This window comes from Chiloscyllium punctatum, chromosome 27 (assembly GCF_047496795.1).
Source record: "Chiloscyllium punctatum isolate Juve2018m chromosome 27, sChiPun1.3, whole genome shotgun sequence".
Taxonomy (NCBI): domain Eukaryota; kingdom Metazoa; phylum Chordata; class Chondrichthyes; order Orectolobiformes; family Hemiscylliidae; genus Chiloscyllium; species Chiloscyllium punctatum.
The window spans coordinates 4,038,374-4,064,302 of record NC_092765.1 but is presented as its reverse complement, the minus strand read 5'-3'; the positions used below and the strand labels follow the sequence as shown (position 1 = coordinate 4,064,302).

The following is a 25,929-nucleotide window of genomic DNA, read 5'->3' as shown; positions in this document are numbered from 1 at the left end:
CTTACCCTCATCTACCTGTTTAGTCACCTTCTCAAAGAACTCAATAAGGTTTGTGAGGCATGACCTGCCCTTCACAAAACCATGTTGACTATCCCTAATCAACTTATTCCTTTCTAGATGATTAAAAAGCTTTCCATTATAACCCTTTCCAACACTTTACCCACAACCAAAGTATGGCTCATTGGTCTACAATTACCAGGGTTATCTCTACTCCCCTTTTTGAACAAGGGGACAACATTTGCTAATGGTCAGTCTTTTGGCACTATTCCTGTAAACAATGATGTTGTAAAGATAAAACCCAAAGGCTTGGCAATCTCTTCCCTAGCTCCCCATAGAATCCTAGAATAAATTCCATCCAGCCCAGGGAACTAATCTATTTTCACACTTTCCAGAATTACTAACACCTCCTCCTTATGAACCTCAATCCCGTCTAGTCTAATGTATCTCAGTATTCTCATCAACAACATTGTCTTTTAGTTTATTTAGTGCCTCTCCTATCTTCTTATACTCCATGCACAACTTCCCACTACTGTCCTTGACTGGCCCTAATCTTACTCTGGTCATTCTTCTATTTCCATATAAAGAAAGCTTTCGGGTTCTCCTTGATCCTGTCCACCAACAACTTCTCATGTCCCCTCCTGGCTCTTCTTAGCTCGCTCTTTAGGTCTTTCCTGGCTACCTTGTAACTCTCATCTGCTCTAACTGAGCCTTCACATCTCATCCTAACATAAGCCTTCTTCTTCCTCTTGGCAAGAGATTCAACTTCCTTAGTAAACCACTGTCCCCTCGTTCGACAACTTCCTCCCTGCCTGACAGGGACATACTTATCAAGAACACGCAGTAACTGTTCATTGAAAAAGTTCCACATTTGGATTGTGCCCATCCCCTGCAGTTTCCTTCCCCATCCTATGCATCGTACATCTTGCCTGATCACATCGTAATTGTCTTTCCCCCAGCTATAGCTCTTGCCTTGCGGTATATTCCTATTCCTTCCATCGCTAAAGTAAAGGTAACCGAATTATAGTCACTATTACCAAAGAGCTCACCCATCTCCAAATCTAACACCTGGCTGGGTTCATTACCCAGTACCAAATCCAATGTGGCATTGCCCCTTGTTGGCCTGTCTACATACTGTGTTGGGAAACCCTCCTGCACACATTGGACAAAAACTGACCCATCTAAAGTACTGGAACTATAGCTTTTCCAGTCAATATTTGGAAAGTTAAAGCCCCTCCTAACAACTACCCTGTTACTCTCCCTCCTATCCAGAATCATCTTTGCTATCCTTTCCCCTATATCTCTGGAATTTTTTGAAGGCCTATAGAAAACTCCCAACAGGGTGACCTCTCCTTTCTTTTTTCTAATCTCAGCCCATCCTACCTCAGTAGAAAGGTCCTCATCAAACGTCTTTTCTGCCGCCGTAATACTGTCCTTGACTAACAATGCCACACCTCCCCCTCATTTCACCACCTTCCCTGTTCTTACTTAAACATCTCAATCCCAGAACCTGCAACACCCATTCCTGTCCCTGCTCTATCCATGTCTCCAAAATGGCCACAACATCAAAGTCCCAGGTACCAATCTATGCTGCAAGTTCACCTACCCAGTGCTCCAAGCATTGAAGTAAACACACTTCAAACCACTTTCCTCCTTGCCAATGCCCTCTTGCGACCTTGAAACTTTATTTATGACCTCATTACTGTCAACCTCCTGTACACTGGAGCCAAAATTCAGATTTCCGTCCCCATGCTGAATTAGTTTAAACCCACCCGAAGAGCATTAGCAAACTTCCCTCTCAGGATATTGGTCCCCCTCTGGTTCAGGTGTAGACCATCCTGTTTGTAGAGGTCCCACCTACCCCAGAATCAGCCCCAATTATCCAGGTGTCAATCTCTCCCGCCTGCACCATACCTGTAGCCACGTGTTCAACTGCTCTCTCTCCCCAATCCTCATCTCGTTAACATGTGGCATGGGTAACAAACCAGAGATAACAACTCTGTTCATTCCAGCTTAAAGCTTCCACCCTAGCTCCTTGGTCAGGGAATTGAATACAAGAGTCAGGATGTCACGTGTAGCTTTATAAAACTTTGGTTAGTATTGTGTTGAATTCTGGTCATCATATTCCAGGAAGGATATAGAGGCTTTGGAGAGGGTACAGAAGAGGGTTACCAGAACGCTGCCTGGATTAGAGAGTATGAGCTATAAGGAGGTGCTAGAAAAATGTGGGATGTTTGCTATGGAGTGGCGGAGGTTGAGAGGAGGCTTGATAGAAGTCTATAACATTATGAGATGCATAGATGGTCAGAATGTGTTTCCCAGAATTGAAATGTTTAATATGAGGGGCCATGCATTTAAGGTGAGAGGGGGAAAGGTCAAAGGAGTTGTGAGGGGCAGGTTTTTTACATAGAGAGTGGTAAGAGACTAGAACATGCTGTTGGGGTGGTGGTGAAAGATTTATTTGGAGCATTTAAGGGACTTTCAGATAAGCGCAAAAATATGCACCAATGGAGGGATATGGACCAAGAGTACGCAGAAGGGATTAGTTTGATTTGGTGTCATGTTTGGCACAACATCATGGGCTGCAGGTCCTGTTCCTGTGCTGCACTGTTCTATGCACTGTGTTCTCTCTCTCTCTCTCTGTTCTCTCTCTGCCATGTGAGTGTGGGCTGCACCCATGAGGAAGTATGAACACAGCAGAGTGGAGACCTTGGCATCTTAAATCAGACTGAGCTGTGCCAGCCAGTCAGCCTCCTGCCCACACCTCCCCCTTAACCCCATCCCTGGAGCTTCAAGGGGTCAAATCTATGGGATTTGTGTCAGGTTGGGTTAGAGATTTCCCTGCAGCATTTGAGAAAAGAGGAATCCTGGGTCATGCAACCTCAACAGGACTATCTGGGATGAGTTCCTCCGACAGACACACTCTCTGCAGATCAAAACCTATTTTGCTTCACAATCTTATTTCAATTAAGAATCAGCTAATGGACAAAACAATCATTCATGCATTAGATTGAAACCGATACAATCCAGAAGAGGGACATTGGAAGCTCAGTGATTTATCAGGAAAATATTATTCAAGCTCTTAAGGAAGACGTGATTTGACAGCTTGGCCAATTTGTTCATTTTATGTTTACTTTCACTGAGAAAGCCCAGAACAATGCAATGGTCTTTTCTGTAATGACAGGAGATTGTATTTTGAGATTTCTACAAATCTTAACAAAGCGAGCAATTCTTATAAAAACAAAATCCTGCAGATTTTGGAAATCAGAAAAAAAACACTAAAAGTGCTGGAGAAACTCAGCATCTGTGGAGAAAGAAACAGAGATAATGTTTCAAGTCCAGTGTGACTCTTTCTTCAAAATTTCAACAGCTCTGAAAAAAGTTTATACCAGGCTCGAAATCTGAACTTTTCTCTCTCCACAGATGCTGCCAGAACAATTCTTACACCTAACGAGAATATTATTCCTCTCTCCAATTGTGTCCAACTAGCACTTTATCAGTTATGTATTTATTCATTCACAGGATGTGGTTTTCGCTGCTGAGGCCAACATTTATTGGCCAGCCCTAATTGCCTAGAGGCCAGTTAGGAGTCACACACATTGCAGCAGGTCTGGAGTCACATGTAGGATAGACCCAGTAAGGACAACAGTTTCCTTCCCTGAAGGACTTTAGTGAAACAAATTGGCTTTTTTCTAACAATTGACAATGGTCATTATTATATTTTAAAATTCATTTTTATTTTAGATTCCCTACAATATGGAAACAGGCCCTTCGGCCCAACAAGTCCACACCGACCCTCCAAAGAGCAACCCATCTTCCTTTGACTAATGCACCTAACACTACAGGTGATTTCCCATAGTCAATCCATCTGACCTGCACATCTTTGGATTGTGGGAGGAAACCGGAGCACCCGGAAGAAACCCACACAGACATGGAGAGAATGTGCAAACTCCACACAGTCGCCCGAGGTGGGAATCAAACCCAACTCCCTGGCGCTGTGAGGCAGCAGTGCTAACCACTGAGCCACCATGCCGCACTTTAAAAAGTGAATTCAAATTCCACCATCTGCTGAAGTGGGATTCAAACCCAGACCCACAATAAGGCCATCGCCTCCCTCAGTATCAGATATTGTACCATTGAGAATGTATTTTAACAATTAATGCTTGACCAATGTTTAACTTCTCAACCCCCTCCAAAGGAATGGTCTGCAACATTTTGATGTGGAATGAAAGTTCTGAGCAGGGTCTCTAACCTGGTAATCCTCCACCTCTTGTTGGGAGTGACCCAGTTGGGTAGCCAACAGAACCACCAAAGGGAGTCAGTGAAGTGTTCGTGGTGTCATGGAAGCTGTTAAAATCAGGAATCCTTGTGAAGACTGCAGTCTGGGGCTGGTTGGTGGGATCTGGTCCATAGCGTGGGTTCGTGTTTTGATTAAAGAACCCATCCCCATCTTCAGCTTGGGATTTTGTTGATGTCTTCTCTTTACAATGCACGCAGCCCATTATCTGAAAATCTGTAATTCAAGCAGAAAGGGCATTAATATCAGAAGTTGAAATCTTACACGTCAATCAGTTTACTTACCTGTCCCTTGTTCAGGAGCATAATGATATAAAAGGATGGACTGACTCCTGGGTGGTTCATTGTGGCTATGATGAGACCCCTTGTAGTTAAGACCATGGACCATAAGAAATAGGAATAGGAGTAGACCATTTGGTCCCTTAAGCCTGTTCCACTACTCTCTAGGATGATGGCTGATCAGACATTCCTCATGTTCACTATCCTGCCCTTTCCCTTGATACCCCGAATGATCAGGAATTGATCTGTCTTAGCCGTAAATATCCGCAAGGAGTCTGCCACGCCCAAGCTCTCTGTGACAAGGAGTTCCAAAGACTGTTGTGGCTTGTATGTGGCCTTGAATTTGGCAGCTGAGTGTGTGGGTGGGGGGATGAGGGGTGTTCTCAGTAGACGCATCAGCTGAGTGTGTGTGGGTGGGGTGTGAGGCGTGAGAGGTGTTCTCAGTGGGTGGTCCAGCTGAGTGTGTGTGGGTGGGGGGTGAGGAGTGTTCTCAATGGGTGGCCCAGCTGACTGTGTGTGGGTGGGGGATGAGGGGTGTTCTCAGTGGATGCCTCAGTGCCACTCACATCCCCCCCCCCCCCCCAGATTCAGGAAGGCCTGTGGGCTGGAATATTGGGACAGGCCCTGAGGTGGATTCACAATGAGTGGGCCACAGGAAGTTGGTGAAGCAGCCACAGAGTCACAAATATTCACTTTCAAAACCAATAATTCCAGCTTCCTGAGTGGACTGACCATAAGATCATAAGAGGTAGGAGTGAAAGTAGACCATTGGGTCCATTAAATACTGGATTAGTGGTGCTGGAAGAGCACAGCAGTTCAGGCAGCATCCAACGAGCAGCGAAATCAACGTTTCGGGCAAAAGCCCTTCATCAGGAATAAATTACCATTGGGTCCGTTAAGTCTGTTTACCTTTGGATAAACATATGGATAACAATGGAATAGTGTAGATTAGATGGGCTTCAGATTGGTTTCATGTGTTGGTGCAACATTGAGGGCTGAAGGGCCTGTACTGTGCTGGAATGTTCTATGATCTGCTCCACCTTTCCATGTGATCATGGCTGATCTGATAATCCTCAACACCACTTTCCTGCCTTTTCACCATAACCCTTGATTCCCTTCCTGATTAAAAACTCTGTCTGTCTCAGCCTTGAACATACTTAACAATACAACCTCTATAACACTCTCGGGTAAAGAATTCCACAGATTTACTCCCCTCTGAGAGAAGAAATTCCTTCCCATCACTATCTTTCATGGTCAACCCCTCATTCAGGGATTATTGCCTTTGGTCCTAGACTCTCCCATCAGGGAAAACAACTTTTCCACATTGACCCTTTCAAGGCCCTTAAGAATCCTGTATGTTCCAATGAGGTCACCTCTGATTCTGTGAAACTCCAGAGAGAACAGGCAAAACCTACTCAACCTGGTCTTGGAAGACAGTCCCTCCAATACCAGCCGAGTGAATCATCTGTGTCAGTCTATCTTTCCTTAGATTAGAGACCCAAAAGTGCTCACAGTATTACAGCTGCAAATGGATGAGTTTCTACATTCTGCCATCTACCCAGGATCCTGTTCACCTCCATAGCAATGAGCTTTTTCAGACATACACAAGTCTGTGATTGCCATGCAGGATGAATTGTGGGCTTTAATAATGACTGCTTGTATTTATGTGCCTCTAACATAGTACAAAGTCCTGTTTCCACTGTTACACTGTCAAAAAATATTTATCAGAGTGTCACATGAACAAATATTTAGGAAAATGGCCGAACGCTGTGGTCAAACAGACTGACTTTCAGGATTGTCTTAAAGGAGAGAAGCATGGGAGATGGAAGTGGTGTGGGTCAGGGAGAGGGGTGTGGGGCAAGGAGAAGGTAATGGGTGTGGGTCAGGGAGAGGGGTGTGGGTGTGGATCAGGGAGAGGGGTGTGGGGCAAGGAGAGGGTAATGGGTATGGGTCAGGGAGAGGGTAGTGGGTATGGGTCAGGGAGAAGGTATTTGGTGTGGGTAATGGGTGTGGGTCAGGGAGAGGGGTGTGGGTGTGGGTCAGGGAGAGGGTAGTGGGTGTGGGTCAGGGAGAGGGGTGTGGGGCAAGGAGAAGGTAATGGGTGTGGGTCAGGGAGAGGGTAGTGAGTGTGGGTCAGGGAGGGGGGTGTGGGTCAGGGAGAGGGGTGTGGGTCAGGGAGAGGGGTGTGGGTCAGGGAGAGGGTAATGGGTGTGTGTCAGGGAGAAGGGTGTGGGTCAGGGAGAGGGTAGTGGGTGTGGGTCAGGGAGGGGGGTGTGGGTCAGGGAGAGGGGTGTGGGTCAGGGAGGGGGTAGTGGGTGTGGGTCAGGGAGAGGGTAATGGGTGTGGGTGAGGGAGAGGGGTGTGGGTCAGGGAGAGGGTAGTGGGTGTGGGTCAGGGAGAGGGTAGTGAGTGTGGGTCAGGGAGAGGGGTGTGGGGCAAGGAGAGGGTAATGGGTGTGGGTCAGGGAGAGGGTAGTGAGTGTGGGTCATGGAGGGGGGTGTGGGTCAGGGAGGGGGTAGTGGGTCTGGGTCAGGGAGAGGGGCGTGGATCAGGGAGAGGGTAAATGGTGTGGGTAAGGGAGAGGGTAATGGGTGTGGGTCAGGGAGAGGGGTGTGGGGCAAGGAGAGGGTAATGGGTGTGGGTCAGGGAGAGGGTAGTGGGTATGGGTCAGGGAGAGGGTAAATGGTGTGGGTCAGGGAGAGGGTAGTGAGTGTGGGTCATGGAGGGGGGTGTGGGTCAGGGAGGGGGTAGTGGGTCTGGGTCAGGGAGAGGGGCGTGGATCAGGGAGAGGGGTGTGGGTCAGGGAGGGGGTAGTGGGTGTGGGTCAGGGAGAGGGTAGTGAGTGTGGGTCATGGAGGGGGGTGTGGGTCTGGGTCAGGGAGAGGGGCGTGGATCAGGGAGAGGGTAGTGGGTGTGGGTCAGGGAGAGGGGTAGTGGGTCAGGGAGAGGGGTGTGGGTCAGGGAGGGGGTAATGGGTGTGGGTCAGGGAGGGGGTAGTGGGTGTGGGTCAGGGAGAGGGGTGTGGGTCAGGGAGGGGGTAGTGGGTGTGGATCAGGGAGAGGGGCGTGGGTCAGGGAGGGGGTAGTGGGTGTGGATCAGGGAGAGGGGCGTGGGTCAGGGAGGGGGTAGTGGGTGTGGATCAGGGAGAGGGGCGTGGGTCAGGGAAGGGGTAGTGGGTGTGGGTCAGGGAGAGGATAATGGTGCAGCATCTGAAAGTGGCGCATGAAGAACAAAGAAGAAAGAAAATTTACAGCCCAGGAACAGGCCCTTCGGCCCTCCAAGCCTGAGCCGATCCAAATGTACTGTCTAAACCTGTCAGTCAATTCCTAAGCATCTGTCTCCCTCTGCTCCCCACCTACTCATGCATCTGTCCAGATGCATCTTAAATAAATCTACCGTGCCTGCCTCTACCAACTCTGCTGGCAACGTGTTCCAAACGCCCACCACCCTCTGTGTGAAGTACTTGCCGCGTGTATCCCCCTTAAACTTTCCACCTTTCACTTTGAAAGTGTGACCTCTCGTTATGGAATCCTTCACCCTGGGAAAAAGCTTGTCTCTATCCACCCTGTCTATACCCTTCATGATTTTGTAAACCTCAATCAGGTCCCCCTTCAATCTCCTTTTTTCTAATAAAACAAACCTAACCTACTCAACCTCCCTTCATAGCTAGCACCTTTCATACCAGGCAATATCCTCATAAACCTTCTCTGCACCCTCTCCAAAGCGTCCACATCCTTTTGGTAATGTGGTGACCAGAACTGTCCACAGTATTCCAAATGCAACCAACGTCCTGTACAATTTTAACATGAGTTGTCAGCTCTTATATACAACACCCCGTCCAATTAAGGCAAGCATACTATATGCCTTCTCGACCACTCTATCCACTTGTGCAGCAACCTTCAGGGTATAGTGGACCTGCAATCCCAGATCTTTCTGCCCATCAACTTTTCCCAAGGCTCTTCCCTTCATTGTATAACTAGCTCTAGAACTAGTCTTGCCTAAATGCATCACCTCACATTTGTCTGGATTAAAATCCATCTGCCACTTTTCCGTCCAACTCTCCAGTCTATCTATATCCTCCTGTATTCTTTGACAGTCCCTTATGCTTTCTGCTACACAATTAGAGGAGTACAGATATCCAGAGGATTGCGGTAATCATAGAATCCGTACACTGTGGAAACAGGCCATTCAGCCCATTGAGTCCACCTTGACCCTCCAGACAACAGCCCACCCATGAAACATTAACCAAGGCTCTGCCTTCCATCTCTGCTGGGTACTATTTCAAGACGGTGAGGTGAATACTTCCCCTCTGCTCTGGCCAATATTCATCTTTAAGTTAACAACCAACTAAAAGCAGATTATAGATCATGGTCACGATCACATTGCTGCATGAGAGAGTTCACTGTCTATAAATCGGTTGCTGCATTTCCTCCAATACTGACCAGACTGCCAATGAAATATATTGAAATAAAGTGACTTAAGATGTCCTGGGGTCATTAAAGACACTATGTAAATGCAAGTCTTTCATTTTTCGTACTTGCTTCTGAATTGTTACAATCCTAGCTCATGGTAATGTCGGGCAAGTCAGATCCTAAAACAAAACTTGGCTGAAGAGACCATTAGGTAAAAACAATGACTGCAGATGCTGGAAACCAGATTCTGGATTATTCCTGATGAAGGGCTTTTGCCCGAAACGTCGATTCTGAAGCTACTTGGATGCTGCCTGAACTGCTGTGCTCTTCCAGCATCACTAATCCAGAATGAAGAGACCATTAGTCATAATTCTGCCATTGATTTACCATGATTGTCAGTCACTGAAGATGCTCATAAGAAGCTAACAATGTTCGATTGACAAGAGAACATTATGGTTTCTTACATAAAAAAGAAAACAATTCACAAACTATTTTGAATTGTCTAAGGACTAGTTGAGATGGTCTTATAACAACTATCAGAAAAGTAGATTGAATATTTTACTCTAAACAACTATCTCGCAGATACTCAACCTAGAGACTTTAAAGTTCCTCGTTCAGGCTGTAATTGGTTTCTTTCCTGCAAACATTTGTTCAATGGTATTTTTTTCATCGATGCCTCTTTGTGAGGCTCCTAAACAAATTGCTAACACAGCTAACTTTGTTCTTAATGTGAGTTGGTCTCTGACATAGTAAAGCCTTCTGTTTCGGGAGTTTATTTTTCTCTGGCTAACTAATCAGCCTCTCAGGACTTTCTCTGATCTTCAACCAGCGCCAATTTGGGCTCTCACCCTGTGGGGAAGACAAGAAGCAAATCCTTTTGGGTTCCAATATCAACTCCTTGGGGGAGGGGGTTGGTTGTGTTCCTTGTTGCCAGGCACTCTGTGCCAGCAGGAAGAAGGGGGAGGGGGGCCCTAATGAGTACAAAGGCTCTCTCCCTGCCTCTGGCACCTCCCCATCAACAACCCCCACCTCCTCACTGCCAACTCCCCACTGACTCTGGACCTGCTCTCATTCACCTGTGACCTGGGTCACTTGCAGCTAGTGACCCCCAGCATATTTAATTTCCCACTTCAGACCCTGAATTGGCAGTGAGACAAGTAGATCACCCATATACCCTACAGGGGGCAGTGGATAGGAAGGGTATGGGACCCCCACTTACCACCTTCCACCTGATTTAATGCCTCCTATCACCACAAAGAGGGTATATAAAACTCCAACTACCTTTGTCAGAACTGAAAACGGTTCGAGTAAAAATAGTTTCTCAGTAAGAACAGCAGCAGGGAAAGGGAGCAGGTAAAATGACAAAAGGGAATGAAAGTGGAAGGTAAAAGACAGTCAGCAATGAGACAAGTAAAGAAACACGATGGGTCCAGAGAAGCTGAAAACAATAGAAGCAGAATCTTTGCAGAAGCTGCTGTTCAAATGATGAACGTGCATCAACCTCAAAAATTAACTCCAACTACAGCTTTCTCTGATTCACTCACTCTTTCCAGCTGTGTGTGTGTGTGTGTGTTTTTAACCTGATGTTTTTAATTGAATTGAAAGGAATGTATAATTTTTATGATTCAACATTTACATTTCTTCAAATTCAACAAAAAAGAAAAACTATGTGCATATCTATTCATTATCTGACGTGACCTTTGTGTATATCACACTTTAATGCTGCACTTCCCAATCTATAACACTGTAAAACCCAATAGCTGGTGTTTTGTTGAAGAACCTATTAGTTTTGAACTCTTGACCCTTTTGTATTCTCCACTATTTTTCTTGCACATAATGTCTGAACCTCTGCCACAATTGATGAAACTTTCCCCAATCTCCACTCTTCAGGAGCTGGAAATAGTTTGTTTTTAAAAGGTTTATGGTTCATTTTATTTCCCAGTAGACTCTCACTGTGACCATGCTCCTGTACAAGTGGAAGGCAGCATTACAGGATTCCTCTCAGTTATCGTTGCTGTTTGGATATATATTTCTGTGGATTAGGGATTGTTAATTTATTCTCCTGAATCAGTCAAACCCATCCACGAGAGAATGTCATAGTTCAGTACTTTGGAAGAAACCTTTAATTGGGAGACTTTTGGCAAACTAGCAAGGGGGAAGCGATGGTCAAGTGGTCTTATTGTTGGACTATTAATCCAGGTAATGTTCTGAGGACCTGGGTTCATAGCAGATGTTGGAATTTGAATTCAATAAAACTGATGGCCATGAAAACATTGCCAATTGCCAAGAAATGACCTAAAGGGACGGAAATCTACCATCCTTTCCCAGTCTGGCCTATATGTGACTTCAGGCCCACAGCAACGTGGTTGACTTGTTAATGTTCTTTGGGAAATTAGGGATGGGCAATAAATGTCAGGCTAGCCAGCAACACCCACATCCTGTGAATGAATGAAAAAAATTTACTTCTCATCTCTGAGGTTGCCAGGGTTGGAGGATTTGAGCTATAGGGAGTGGCTGAATAGGCTGGGGCTGTTTTCCCTGGAGCACCAGAGGCTGAGGGGTGACCCTATAAAATCATGAAGGGCATGGATAGGATAAATAGACAAGGTCTCTTCCCTGGTTGGGGGAGTCCAGAACTAGAGGGCATAGGTTTAACGTGAGAGGGGAAAGATATAAAGGGGACCTAAGGGGCAATGTTTTCAGGCAGAGGGTGATGTGTGTATGGAATGAGCTGCCAGAGGAAGTGGTGGAGGCTATTACAATAACAACGTTTAAAAGGGGTATGGATGGGTATATGAATAGGAAGGGTTTGGAGGGATATGGGCCGGGTGCTGGCAGGTGGGACTAGATTGGGTTGGGATAGCTGGTCGGCATGGACGGGTTGGACCGAAGGGTCTGTTTCCATGCTGTACATCTCTATGACTCTATGATACACTCAGCCTTATCTGTATGTCTTGGGGAAAATTATTCCCAGTGATTTGGCCAATATTTATCAGTCAATGAGAGATTAATTGTCAAAATTTATAATAGATGAGATGAAAGATGTTTAATATATATTTTTACTTCTGGATTTGGATTTTGAAATGGAGACAAATAGATTTTGGTTACTGTTATCTACTGTGGTTTGAAAGGATGCCAATATCTAATGGAATAAGGAAATTGGTAGTGGATATATTAATGGTTAAATGCCTATTAATAGTGGTATAAACTTGGAGAAGTAGTAATCAGTGGGGTGCGAGTCTTATGGAGTGCGGGTAACTGAATTGAAGCTAAAAGTTCAAAAACTGTTATTTTATAGAACATAGAACATAGTACATAAAACAATACGGCACAGAACAGGCCCTTTGGCCCTCGATGTTGCACCGACCTGTGAACTATTCTCAGCCCGTCCCCCTACACTGTCCCAAAATCATCCATGTGCTCATCCAAGGATTGTTTAAATTCCCCTAATGTAGCTGAGTTGACTACATTGGCAGGCAGGGCATTCCACGCCCTTACCACTCTTTGCATAAAGAACCTGCCTCTGACATCTGTCTTAAATCTATCAGCCCTCAATTTGTAGTAAGGCCTCCTCGCACACGCTGATGTCATCATCCTAGGAAAAAGACTTTCACTGTCTACCCTATCTAATCCTCTGATCATCTTGTATCTCTATCAAATCTCCTCTTAGCCTTCATCTTGCCAATGAGAACAGACCTAAGTCTCTCAGCCTTTCCTCATAAGACCTTCCCTCCAGACCAGGCAACATCCTGGTAAATCTCCTTTGCACCTTTTCCAGTGCTTTCACATCCTTCCTGAAATATGGGGACCAGAACTGTACACAATATTCCAAGTGTGGCCGCACCAGCATTTTGTATAGTTGCAGCGTGATATTGCGAGTGTCTTACATTGGTAGCAGAGGATGGTGGAGTCAAAATGTAAAGTTTTGAGGTATGATTGTCCACCTTTGTTTGGATAACTATTGGAACAACAAAAGAACAGCGTGGACCTATGTTACCTCTTTATCAATGAGGAAACAAGTTATGGCCTGAGCACTTTCATTATTGTACAGAAACTGGATAAGAAGCAATGTGTTCTTTAGATTTGGACCCTGATGATGTGAACATGGGTCGAACAGCTAGTTAACTTTCACTGATATCATTTATCCAAGAGATGAATTATTGACTGCTTATGAGGCATGAGCAGATTTTGACAAATATATAAAGATTGAGTCTAGTATATAATGGAATTCTGTAGATCACATGGAAGATTTCAAAATTTTCCAACGTGTGCTTGTATTGTTTCTATTCATTCATGGGATTTGGGTGTCTCTGATTGGGTCAGCATTTATTGCCCATCCCTAATTGCCCAGAGGGCACTAAAGAGTGAACATCTGGAGGGTGGGTGCACATCTACAGTGAATGGCATGGACTCACTAAAATATGATCAAGATTCTTTGAGTAAAAAGGATCCAAAAGGAAGAAATTGAAGGTTCTACCAGTTGTAGGTTTGGATTAATATTTCTCTAACATCTAAAAGAGTGGCCATTCCTTTTCAAACAGCTGGAATCAATAATTTATTTGCATGGATAAAGTGTTTAGTGAAACACCACCGTTAGTAGGTAGGCCATCAGTGAAGGAAGGAGAAAGTGAGGACTGCAGATGCTGGAGATCAGAGTCGAGAGTGTGACACTGGAAAAGCACAGCAGGTCAAGCAGTACCCGAGGAGCAGGAGAATCGATGTTTCAGGAATAAGCCTTACTGAGACTATTGGGAAACTAAAATGTCGATTCTCCATCAATGAAGGAAGCACAGTTGAAACTGGAAATCTCAGCAGATCAGGCAGCATCCATGGAGACAGAGCAAACTAACATTTCAAGTCTTGATAACTCTTCAACAGAGCTTTGACCCGCTGTGATCTCCAGTATTTTTTTATTTCAGTACAGATTCCAGCACTTACAGTAATTTGTTTGTATAGTTGAAACTGGATACAGAAAACAAAACGCTATTGTATTTGGAAAATATATGAATATTCAGTTTACAACATTGAACACTCCTGTATTCAGGAACTTACTGGAACATAACCTCTCAATAATGGAATTAAATGAGTGTAGTTGGCATCAAAAGATAGAAATTTAGAAGGCAAAAAGTCAATTGTTAAAATTGCATTGGTAATCTGGCCATCTGTTCTCCACAAGGTGAAAAGGTCTAGTCAGAGGATGGGGAATAAATGGGGAGAGTAGAAGTTCATGTAAGAGATCTGATAAATGTCAAATTTGTACAAAAAAAACAAAGGAGATCAAGGTAGCCAATAAAAAGTCTGCCTTTCGCAAGCGATTTCAACAAGACAGTGGCCGTGGATTTTATAGAATGCTGAGAAAAAAAAAATCATTTTATATTTTATGGATTTTACAACCAGATTTTGTCAATTAACCATATTTCATAGTTAGGATCAGAAAACATTTGTGGATAAGGTAATGGAAAAGTGAATATGGTCTGAACTTGGACCACTGACAATTTCTCACCAATAACTGGAGGGACAGGGAGTTTATTAATGTTGAATTCAGAGTTATGTGTGTGAAATTGAAACATAATAGTTATGATATCAGCAGCAGAAAGCCCTTTAGCAATGGGGTTTGTGAAAGGAATCATGCAGTAGTAGACAACATGGTTCATAAAACTTTGGCAGAACTGTCCAACTATATCTTATTGTCCCAGAATCGTATATGTTTCAATAATATCATCTCTTCTTAATTAAGATGAATAGATTTCTGGATGCGGTCTCACCAATGCCTGGTAAAGACCTATCTACTTTATTATTCTTTAGAATTTTAAAGGTTAAGGGGTGGTCTGATTGAAATCTTCAAGGAAGGCTAGATAAAAGATAAACTATTTCCACTGGCTGGGGATTCTAAAGCTAAGGGCATAGTCTGAGAATTAGGGCCAGACTGTACAGGAGAGATATTAGAAAACACTTCTACATACAAAGGGTTGGAGAGGTTTGAAACTCTTCCATAAATGGCAGTGAATACAGGATCAATTGTTAATTTGAAATCTGAGATAAATAATTATTCTGCTAAGCAAAGCTATTAGGGATATGGGTCAAAGACAGGGATATGGAGTTAGGTCAGAGATTAGCCAGGGTCAAATTCTGGTAAATGGGACTTGTTCAGATTGGGATGTCTGATCAGTATGGACGAGCTGGACTGTGCTGTATGACTCTATGATTCTATCTCATTGAATGGTAGTACAGGTTTGAGGGGCTGAATGGCCAACTTCTGTTCTTATGTTCCTCTACTCCATCCCTCCTGTAATATAGACTTTCATTCCATTAGCTTTCCCAATTACTTGTTGTATCTGCACATTAACTTCTTGTGATTAATATACAACGATACACTCAGATCTCTCTGCACTGTCGCATTCTGCAATTTCTCTCTATTCAAACAATTTACCATGTTTTTATCCTTCCTGCCAATCTACTCCATCTGCCAAGGTTTTGCCTATTCTCTTCACTCATCTGTACCATTTTTCAGGATTCTATACAAACTGAACATTCTGAAGAGCAGTCACCTTAGACTTGAAACATTCATTCTGTTTCTTTCTCCACAGATGCTGTCAGAGCTGCTGAGTTTCTCCAGCACTTTCTGTTTTCCTTTGTCCCTGAAATGGTGGTTGAGTCACAAACGCTTCTAAGAGCAATTTAACAAGTATTTTAAGATTCATTTGCATTGCCAAAGCCTGCAGAGATATGGACCAAAAGCTGGAACATGCGATTAGTACAGTCAGATCATTACAGGCCAGCACAGAGCCAAAGGGCTGAATGGCCTTTTCTGTGATGTGTTACTTTTAAAATAAAACTACTTAACTCACAAACCATTCCTCAAAATGGAAGTGAAAGGTGCAGACTTGCATTTATACAGGAAAGAACAATTTCCGTTTGACTAGTTAATTTTGTTGGAAGAATATTTTTTAATTCCATATATTTTAAGTAGCTGGCAGTACCACAAACCAGTCCCTGCAATTGCATACATTCCCTTTAAATTGTACTGATTTGGTTCTAATGTGAATAATTTTGTGTGTGTGTGTGTGTGTGCGCGCGCGCCTATGTGTCTGTGCATGCATGTGCTTATGTACATGTCTGTGTGAGATACTCTACCTCTGTGTCTGTATCTGTATGTGCCTGTGTCTATGTCTCTGTATCTGTGTGTGTGTGTATATACTGTGGGAGAGATGAGGAAACTGTAGGCAGGACAGTGTCTGTTCATCATGAACTCTCTTGATAGTTAGCAAAGTGTCACTGAGACTTAACAGATGAAGCTTGTTGATGCTGACACATCTGAGGTAAAACCCTACAACACAATGAGTAACACCCAACAGGGGCAAAAAGGAGAGGGAATCATTTGGAGGAATGCTCATCAATTTCCGTTGTGGTCCAGGGGCCTCTTGGAGCTCTCTGGCTCCGTTTGTTCCACTAGAAAACACCCTGCGGCTTTCTTGGGTAGTGGGTGAAGGATGTGGTGATGTGATGGAGTGGCTGGGGAGGGGTCAGCAGGCTGGGGACTGAGTTGGAAGGAGGATTTAAAAAAAAAGAAACAATGATATAAAAATCATTATTCTGCAGCTTTCAGGTTTCCATTAGGGGAAAATACCTCGATAATAATTCTTTTAAATAAAATATGTAAACACTGGAAAATGTGCAGATTTAGTTTTAGATAATAGAATGAAGAGCAAAAAGGCATACATTGTAACGAAACAGCACAGATGTAGAAATGCATGTGTGTGTGTGATTGTTTGTGAGAGGTACATGATTCATATTCAATCATCAAAGACTGCCTAAATATGTTTCAGCCACTACTGTTTCTAAATCCCTGAGTTAATAAGCAATTGAAAACAAGGATTGTCCTGGCATAGGAGCTGGGTGTGTTCACCTGTGGTCTTCAGTGCTAATTCCACCTGCCCCCCCCCCATCACCTTGCTCGCTCCATCCCAACCTCCTAGCCCAAAGAGTCAGGAAGAGACCGCAGGTAATTTTGCGGGGTAAATTAGGGATGCAACTGGGAATCCATACATTGAAACACAGGCTTAAACTCAATGGTCTGTTATAGAGTCATAGAGATGTACAGCACGGAAACAGACCCTTCAGTCCAACCTGTCCATGCCAACCAGATATCCCAAACCAATCCAGACCCACTTGCCAGCACCTGGCTCATATCCCTCCAAACCCTTCCTGTTCATATACCCATCCAAATGCCTTTTAAATGTTGCAATTGTACCAACCTCCACCACATCCTCTGGCAGCTCATTCCATACATGAACCACCCTCTGTGTGAAAAAGTTGCCCCACAGGTCTCTTTTATATCTTTCCCCTCTCACCCTAAACCTATGCCCTCTAATTCTGGACTGCCCCACCCAAGGGAAAAGACCTTGTTTATTTATCTTATCCATGCCCCTCATGATTTTGTAAGCCTCTATAAGGTCATCCCTCAAACTCCGACGCTCCAGGGAAAACAACCCCAGCCTGTTCAGCCTCTCCCTGTAGCTCAAATCCTCCAATCCTGGCAACATCCTTGTAAATCTTTTCTGAACCCTTTCAAGTTTCACAGTACCTTTCCGATAGGAAGGAGACCAGAATTACACGCAATATTCCAACAGTGGCCTAACCAATGTCCTCCCACATCTTCCCCAGAGTAAGGGAGAGGACCTTTGCAATACTTAAAAAAAAATTCCTCTTCATCTTCAGGTGTTCAAGCTCCAGTCTCCACCAGTAGGTGGGTGAAACTTAGAAAAACAGAGATTTACAACACAAAGAGTGATCTAGTTTGATCCCAGCTTCCAGCTCTCAGACTCTCACCCTCCTCAAGTGCATCTCCAAGAATTTCTTAAACATTCAGAGGGCTTCTTCCCCCTCCCACTTTCTCAGAGAGTGAATTCAAACCCACCCTACTGTACGTCTGAACTGCTGTCATCTTTGATTTTGATTTGATTTATTATTGTCACGTGGACCAAGATACAGTGAAGAGTATTAGTTAATGTGCTAACCAGACAAATAATTCCTTACACAAGTATAAAGTCACACAACGCCAGGTTATAGTCCAACACGTTTATTTGGAAGCACCAGCTTTCAGAGCGCTCCTCCTTCGTTAGGTGATTGTGATAAATCACCTGATGAAGGATCAGTGCTCCGAAAGCTAGTGCTTCCAAATAAACCCGTTGGACTATAATCTGAGGTTGTGTGATCTTTAATTTCCTACACCCCGGTCCAACACCAGCATCTCCAAATCATGATTTAAATAGGTACATCAGGGTAATAGAACAGAATGCAGAATATAGTTTTACAGCTCAGAGAAAGTGCAGAGAAAGATCATCTCTTCAGAAAGATGATCTGCACAGATAATCCTTCCTTCAGTCAATGAGTACACAAGCTGACATAGGGAGTGCCCAGCCCTGTGCTGAAGACCATGTAAAGTGCCTCAGAGAGATGAGGTGTTAGTTTGCTCATATTTAAAAGGTCAAGAAAAAAAGTCCTGGACATTCAGAAGAACTACTTTTACATTAACAAGGTGGTAATTATATTGAATACATGTGGAAGAAATCCAGCTGGGTTTCTAGAGGAAGCTAGATGGTGTTATATTTGCTGCCAAATGGAATTCAGTGTCGAAACACACTGAAAGATTACTGTGGATTGGTGGGCTTGGTGTACTGAAGGGTCTCAAATGTTTATTGTTATTATGAAGACATGACTATATTAAATTTCAATTTATTGACTGGAAACAGGACTTGGACTTAAAAATTTACTTTTTCAAACAGACTAAAATGATTTCAACCTGTTTTGTATTAGTATTCAATATTCTAACCCTATTGAGAGAAGTCTGTAAAACCCCAAGTGTTTTGAAGGACCTGTGTTCCTACCTTATTGGCAAGGTATCGATGGAAGCCCACTACAGTATTTAACAACTGGAGGTGAACTATTCAAAGGTTCCTTGCTTGGTTTTTAAGAGAATCCTCCAAATGGGCTAATTCAGTTATGTTTGGTATATACAGTTATACTTGAATTACTGCAGTTGGAGAGAGAGCACATGAGTCTAAGCCCTTTGCATGGTTAAAGTGTTTTATCAGACAGAAATGAGTGAAGAAGGTTAATGGCGCTTCAGCATCTTTCTCCCTCTCTCACTCTCTCTCTCCCCTCTCTTTTCCCCCTCTCTCTCTTCTCCCCCCCCAACCCCCACCTCCCAGCCCCTTCTTCTCCCCTCTCTGTCTCTCCCTTTCTCTCCCTCTCTCCACCCTATGGTAAGGATTGGAGCTTCTGTATTACTTTAACGTTGCTGCAGTAGACAGTGATTTTTCATAAAGAGAGTATTCAGCTGCACAGCAAAATAATCCAAGAAAACATCTCCAAGCCCCTAAGCGGTAACAGCAAGACCACTGAATTCTGCCTGCAGTCAGCAGAATCGCAAACTACAAACTCTGCATTTCTCTTATTTTTTATGGACTATAATTTGGCCAAATCCACCCTCGCCTCCTTCATTATCTGTACTTTCATGTTGTGGATATTGGAACCTATTTAAATCTGATCAGTTTTATCATAATCAACAAACCTCTTTCTTTGCTAAGCTTAAGAAAACCTGCACAATTACAGCAAGTAAGTGCACACTGAATTGGTAAGTATACTGTTAACCAAAAGAAAAAATGTCCTGTTGCAGTCAAATATGAAGATAGAACATAGAACATAGAACATAGAACAATACAGCACAGAACAGGCCCTTCGGCCCACGATGTTGTGCCGAACTTCTAACCTAGATTAAGCACCCATCCATGTACCTATCCAAATGCCGCTTAAAGGTCGCCAATGATTCTGACAAATAGAAAGAAAGATAGAAAGGTAATGTTGTGGTATTGCTGTGTAATATGCATGTGGTATCCACATATAACACTGACTTGTTACCTTCCTTCATATTGTCGAAAGACTTCTTCAAACTCAGTTCTCCACCAATGTCTTTGATTCCCTACTCTTCCTGCTCAATTCCCCAATCCCATACTCCGTGTACACATCAACCACCTTGCCCCTCACTGTAAAGAGTGCTGAGATGATTTAGAACATAGAACATAGAACAGTACAGCACAGTACACGCCCTTCAGCCCACAATGTTATGCTGAGCATTTATATTAATCTAAGATCAACCGAGCCTACACACCCCTCAATTTACTGCCATCCATGTGCTTGTCCAGCAGGCACTTAAATGTTCCTAATGTATCTGTTTCTACTACCACCCACTGGCAGTCCATTCTACACATCCCCCACTCTCTGCGTAAAGAACCTAACTCTGACACTTCCCCTATGCATTCCTCCAATCACCTTAAAATTATGAGCCCTAGTAACAGCCATTTCTGCCCTGGGGAAAGGTCTCTGGCTATTTACTCTATTTATGCCTCTCATTACCTTGTGCATCTTACTGCTCATGGGAAGCAATCACATTAAAACAGCTTACTGTTCTGTTGTCAGTTCACCAATATTTACAGGTAGGACTCCAGCTCAAAATGTTCCCATTATTTTTGCTCATTTCCTTAGCTGACATGTAATCTCCTGACCATTCACAGTAAACATAGAATCCCTATATAGAGTCATAGAGATGTACAGCACGGAAACAGACCCTTCAGTTCAACTCGCCCAATCCGACCAGATATCCTAAACTAATAATGTGCCATTTGCCAGTACTTGGCCCATATCCCTCCAAACCCTCTTTATTTGTATACCCAACCAGATACCTTTTAAATGTTGTAATTGTACCAGCCTCCACCCCTTCCTCTAGCAGCTCATTCCATTGTGGAATCAAGCCATTTGGTCCATCATGTCCCCAACAACTCACCCCAATTCCTGAGACCCTGCATTTCCCACGGCTAACCCACCTAGGCTGCACACTATGGGCAATTTAGCATGGCTAATCCACCTAAGCTGCATATCTTTGGACTGTGGGAGGAAACCAGAGCAGCTGGAGGAAACCCACACAGACACAGGAGAACATACAAACTCCACACAGTCATCCGCGGGTGTAATCAAACCCGGGTTCCTGGCGCTATGAGGCAGCACTGCTAACCACTGAGCCACCATCAGGACCTTTACAGTTCACATGTTCCATGAATGGTGTAGTTGAGAAAAAACATTATGTGATTTGAACCTTAGAAACAGAAGCTTTTTTTTGGTCTTACATCTACCAATAAGATCGTTGTATTTTCAGTTAGTAGGCAATTATTCCATCTGCGCTTTGCATTTATTTAGATTTTTCTTTGAGAAACAAATGCCTTTTCTGAAATGCTAACGCTCAATTACACCGGATACTTACAGAAAATGTTCTTATGAAGTGTGATGACTAATATCAGGCTTTTGATTCACAATTGTGTCATGACAACAATCAATTAGGAACTGTCAATTTTTACATAAATCACCTGATTTAATATCTAAGTCTTTTGTGCAGTGAAATGATTTCACTGAAGATAGAAACAAAAACAGAAATTGTTGGTCAGATTCAGTAGGTGTGACAGCATCTGTGGGAAGAAGGCAGAGTGAATGTTTTGAGTCCAGTGATTCTTAATCAGAACTGTTAGCAGCTGGAAAATCATGGTGATTATGCTGAAGACAAAGTTAAGTGGAGGAGGGATGTAGCGACTGTAGCAAGGTCAGTGAGGTGGACATTATAGAATACGAGTTCCCTGATTGGGGCTGTTAACCTGGTCCAGTCAGGGAGCCCTGGCTGACAGGAGTGTCAGACATCCTGTTTACACTGAGAGCTGATCTGAGGGAGCTGGATCAGTGCCAAGGACTCTCCGTGTGTGAATAAAGGGGGACTTGGTGATGGGATAGCAGCCTCTGTGGAGTTATTTCAGCCAGAAGGGGAGAGGTGAGCAGATAGGTGGAGATGGAGCCCAGGGAGAGAGGGAGAGTGATATGAAAAGGGTCAGTAACCAAGGAGATTACAGAAAGCAGGCCAGGTCAGAAGAAAAGCTGAATAAGTGATAATAGCAACTGTGAGTAGGAGGCACTGGGTAAGCTGTACTGAAAACAAAGCATATAATATGAAAAGAGACATGGAGTAGGTGGCAATGGTGAGTGTGCTAAAAACAAGGCATGTCATAACAGGACTGGGTGTGGGGGTGGATAAAAACATGGAAGGATGGAATCAAAGTCTAAAGTTATTTAACTCGATGTTGAGTGCCCAAGAGAAGAATGAGATGTTGTTCTTTGAGCTTGCTGCCGTCAGTATGGTTTCCTCTACCTTGTGGAGACAAAATGTAGACTGGGGTGAACACCTAGGTTCTGTTCTGCCAAAGATAACCCTGAGCTTCCAGTTACCTGCTGCTGCGACACCCCACCGTGTTCCTTGGTTGACACCTCCATCTCAGGTTTGATGCAGTGATCCAGTGAAGCTCAGTGCAAACTGGAAGAATAGCACCTCATTTTCCCCTTGGGAACACTACAGCCTCTAGAACTCAACATCGAATTTAATAACTTTAGAGCCTGATTCAATCCTTCCATGACCGCGCACACAGTCCTGTTATAATATGTCTTGTTTTTAACACTCACCCATTGCCACCCACTCCTAGGCCTGTTCTCACATTACATGGGTTGCTTTCAGTCCAGCTCACCCATTCCCCCCTACTTAGCAATGTTGAATGATTTATTTTTAGTTGTCACATGTACTGAGATAGAGTGAAAAGTGTTGTTTTGCATGCTCTACAGGCAGATCATACCATATAAAGTGCATCAGGGTAGCAGAACAGAGTGCAGAGTGTGTTACAGCTGCAGAGAAGGTACAGAGAGATATCAGAATGAATACACAAGAGGTCCATTCAAAAGTCTGATAACAGCGGGGAAGAAGCTGTTCTTGTATCTGTTTGTATATGTTTACAGAATTTTATATCTTCTGCCCAATGGAAGAGAGTGGAAGAGAGTATAGTTGGGGTGAGAGGGGTCTCTGATGATGTTGGTTGTTTTTCCAAGGCAGTGGGAACTGCTGATGGAGTCAGTGGATGGAAGGCAGGGTTTTGGGATGGACTGGGCTGTGTTCACAGCTCTCTGTAATTTCTTGCAGCCTTGGGAAGAGTGGTTGCCATATCATGCTGTGATGGATATGAACAGAATACTCTTAGCTCTGATTATCACTTTTTCAGTTGTTCTCCTGTCCTGGCCTGTTATCCATTATTTTCTTGTCTACCCTCCCCTTTTATATTTCTCTCTGTTCTCTCTCTCTCTCTCTGGACTCCACATATCCACTCACCTCTCCTCTTCATCCCCCAACCCCCAACCTTCAACCTTCAACTTCATCTTCAGTGTAAATACCAGTTTTCCCTCATTACTAACAGTTCTGATAAAGAGTCAGCAGATTTGAAACATTAACTCTATTCTCTCCACAGATGCTACCAGATGTGTTCAGTTTCTCCAGCAATTTCTGTTTTTCTTTCAGACCTCCAGCATTCGCACCTTTGTTTGATTTTAAATAGGAAAGACATTGATTTAAAAATGGCCACAGTGACTATCTGACCATAGGTTAAAGCAAGCTTCAGTAAACCAATGTTGAATAAATAAATTATCTGAACTGAAATTAGCACTTCAATCAACAATTTTTCAGAGACTGGAACCCGTCAAGTGTGACAAAGTTTGCATCTAATATTTTTCATTTACACCAATCAGATAAGCTTCACCTATTGGGGATGAAAGACCCAGCTGTAATTACTAGCATGGAAACAATGACCATCGGCCATTGGAATATTTAAATTAACTGGAGCTCAGGCAATTGATTTTGTACAGCAAAGAAGCTGGATCTGTATTAGTAACACTGGAAAAGACTCTCATTCTCTCTCTATTCTCACACAGGAAGGACAAAGTGACTGCTGATAACACCAAAGGGAGAAACATGTGAATATGAGAACTTAAGATAGCTACAACATGCACAGCAATGTTGATCCAATACAGCAGTAACCAACCGGGGTCTCACATTAACAATGTGTGCTCCAGGACACCTTGAGAACATATGCATCTGATTTTTGTGCATTTGAAGATGAAGCAATATAATTTCAAGGTGCAACTGTCTCAGTCTCCCTTTTGTAGAAGCCCTGAAATGTCATTGATGAATTGTTGCTTTGCCTGAACTAAAGGGATTGGAAAGCTGAAGATTCTCAGCAAACTGCAAGCCAGGAGGCTGGGCTGTCAGGAGAAATGGAAGATATTGTTTCCACTTTCTGCATCAACCTCCACTCTTGTCTATGACAAACAAATCTCACAGAATATTGTTGCATCAGTGAAAACTTGCAAATTTTCTATGATAATGAGTTGTCTCCTGATTATTGCCCTGTGTTCTGGCGGTTAATCCCAGCCACATTCAGAACACAGAAAGACCTAAATCGTACATGGCTAATGGTTACGGTTCATTACAATCTGAATGGAATGGCTGGTACTTCAGGAAGTAGCTCCACATACTCGAGGAATAAGCTGCACGCCAACAAGTTAATTCTTTTAAAAATTGTTTCTTTCACTAACGCTTCTGTGAGATAATTTGGAAACTATAATTGTTAAAGTTAAATTTTACTTGGTCAAACTTTGCCCATCGGTGAAGCTATTCTCTCTAACTGTATTCTCTATTAATGTTGAGGCAGGAGAAGGAATTCATGTCATCAATGATGTGGATGTGTAGGGGGTTGGACTGAGGTGGACACAGTCAGATTTGTGACTTTTTTGTCATTGTGTCTCTGCCTTAATTAATCAGATCATAGATCATCCCTTCACTTACTATTCAGCTACACTTAACTCACACCGGCGTAATTGAGAACTACAGATGTTGGAGGTTAGAGTTAAGACTGTGGTGCTGGAAAAGCACAGTGGGTCAGGCAGCGTCCGAGGAACAGGAAAATCGATGTTTTGGGCAAAAGTCCTTCATCAGGAATTTTTCTGCCCCTCAGATGCTGCCTGACCTGCTGTGCTTTTCCAGCACCACATTCTCAACTTTACTCACACCATCTGACACTTTTGATCATCTGCAGAGACTTGTTATTCAGCCTGTCGACACTCCAATCACACTATTTGTACTGTCCTTTGACACTCTTAATTACCTGGAATTATCTGACCATGATCTCTCCGCCTATAAACTCTGTGCCTGTGTGCTTTCCTCCACTTCACCTGATGAAGGAGCAGCACTCCGAAAGCTTTTGATTTCAAATAAACCTGTTGGATTATAACCTGGTGTCATGTGATTTCCGACCTCATGTAATCTAGGCCCTGGTTGTAACATGCTGCAGAAGCATTTAATTTATGTTTGTTCAAACAATACTGCATGTTCCCCTCATATCAGTAAGTACTCCTTATAGATAGCAAATCTTGCAACAAATTGTTAACAGCAAGCCAAAACAAAACCATGACTCACCTGAAATTATCACACAATATGTTGTAAGGTATAATTTACGTTGACAACGTTCACTGTATGTGATGGGAAAGCAGTTGTGAACAACAGGACAGTTTTGATTCAATTGTTTTTGTTCCAAGGGAGTCTTTCAATTGCACTCCAACTGAACCTTTCATTTGATGGCATCCTGGTCCCTTTGTTTAAGAGCTGGATGCTTCAGTCAGGCAGGAGCAGTATGACCCCAGATTAATCAACACATTGTACCTCTTCCTCACACCACATATAAACAGTGGACGAGATAGTTTGAGATAAGCCTGGACGTTTATTGGCATTTAGTTCACTGCTCAGTTGAAGAAGACTCTAGCTTCATTCTCATCAATAAGTACATTTATGTTCTGCAACATAATACATATCTAAAGCTTTACTTTTCCTGAAAGAGGAACAGAAAGTGCTGGAGAAACTCAGCAGGTCAGGCAACACCTGTGGAGAAAATCAGAGGTAAGATTTCGGGACTAGTTTCTTCAGAGCTGCGTGTAGTTAGGAAAAGGTGGTATTGATGCTGAAGGCACGGGGCTGAGG

General features: G+C 43.4%; 1 protein-coding gene across 11 annotated transcripts in view; it reads right to left on the bottom strand.

Moving 5' to 3' along the window:
- Positions 1-25,929, bottom strand: part of LOC140453373 (proto-oncogene tyrosine-protein kinase Yrk-like) — a 304,349-nt gene that overhangs the window by 66,917 nt on the left and 211,503 nt on the right. For all 11 annotated transcript variants that reach the window (XM_072547949.1, XM_072547951.1, XM_072547955.1 and 8 more), the window contains one exon: positions 4,250-4,510. In XM_072547949.1, coding sequence (XP_072404050.1) covers positions 4,250-4,499 — 250 coding nt within the window. In that variant the 5' untranslated portion in view covers positions 4,500-4,510. The remainder of the gene's footprint in view (positions 1-4,249; positions 4,511-25,929) is intronic.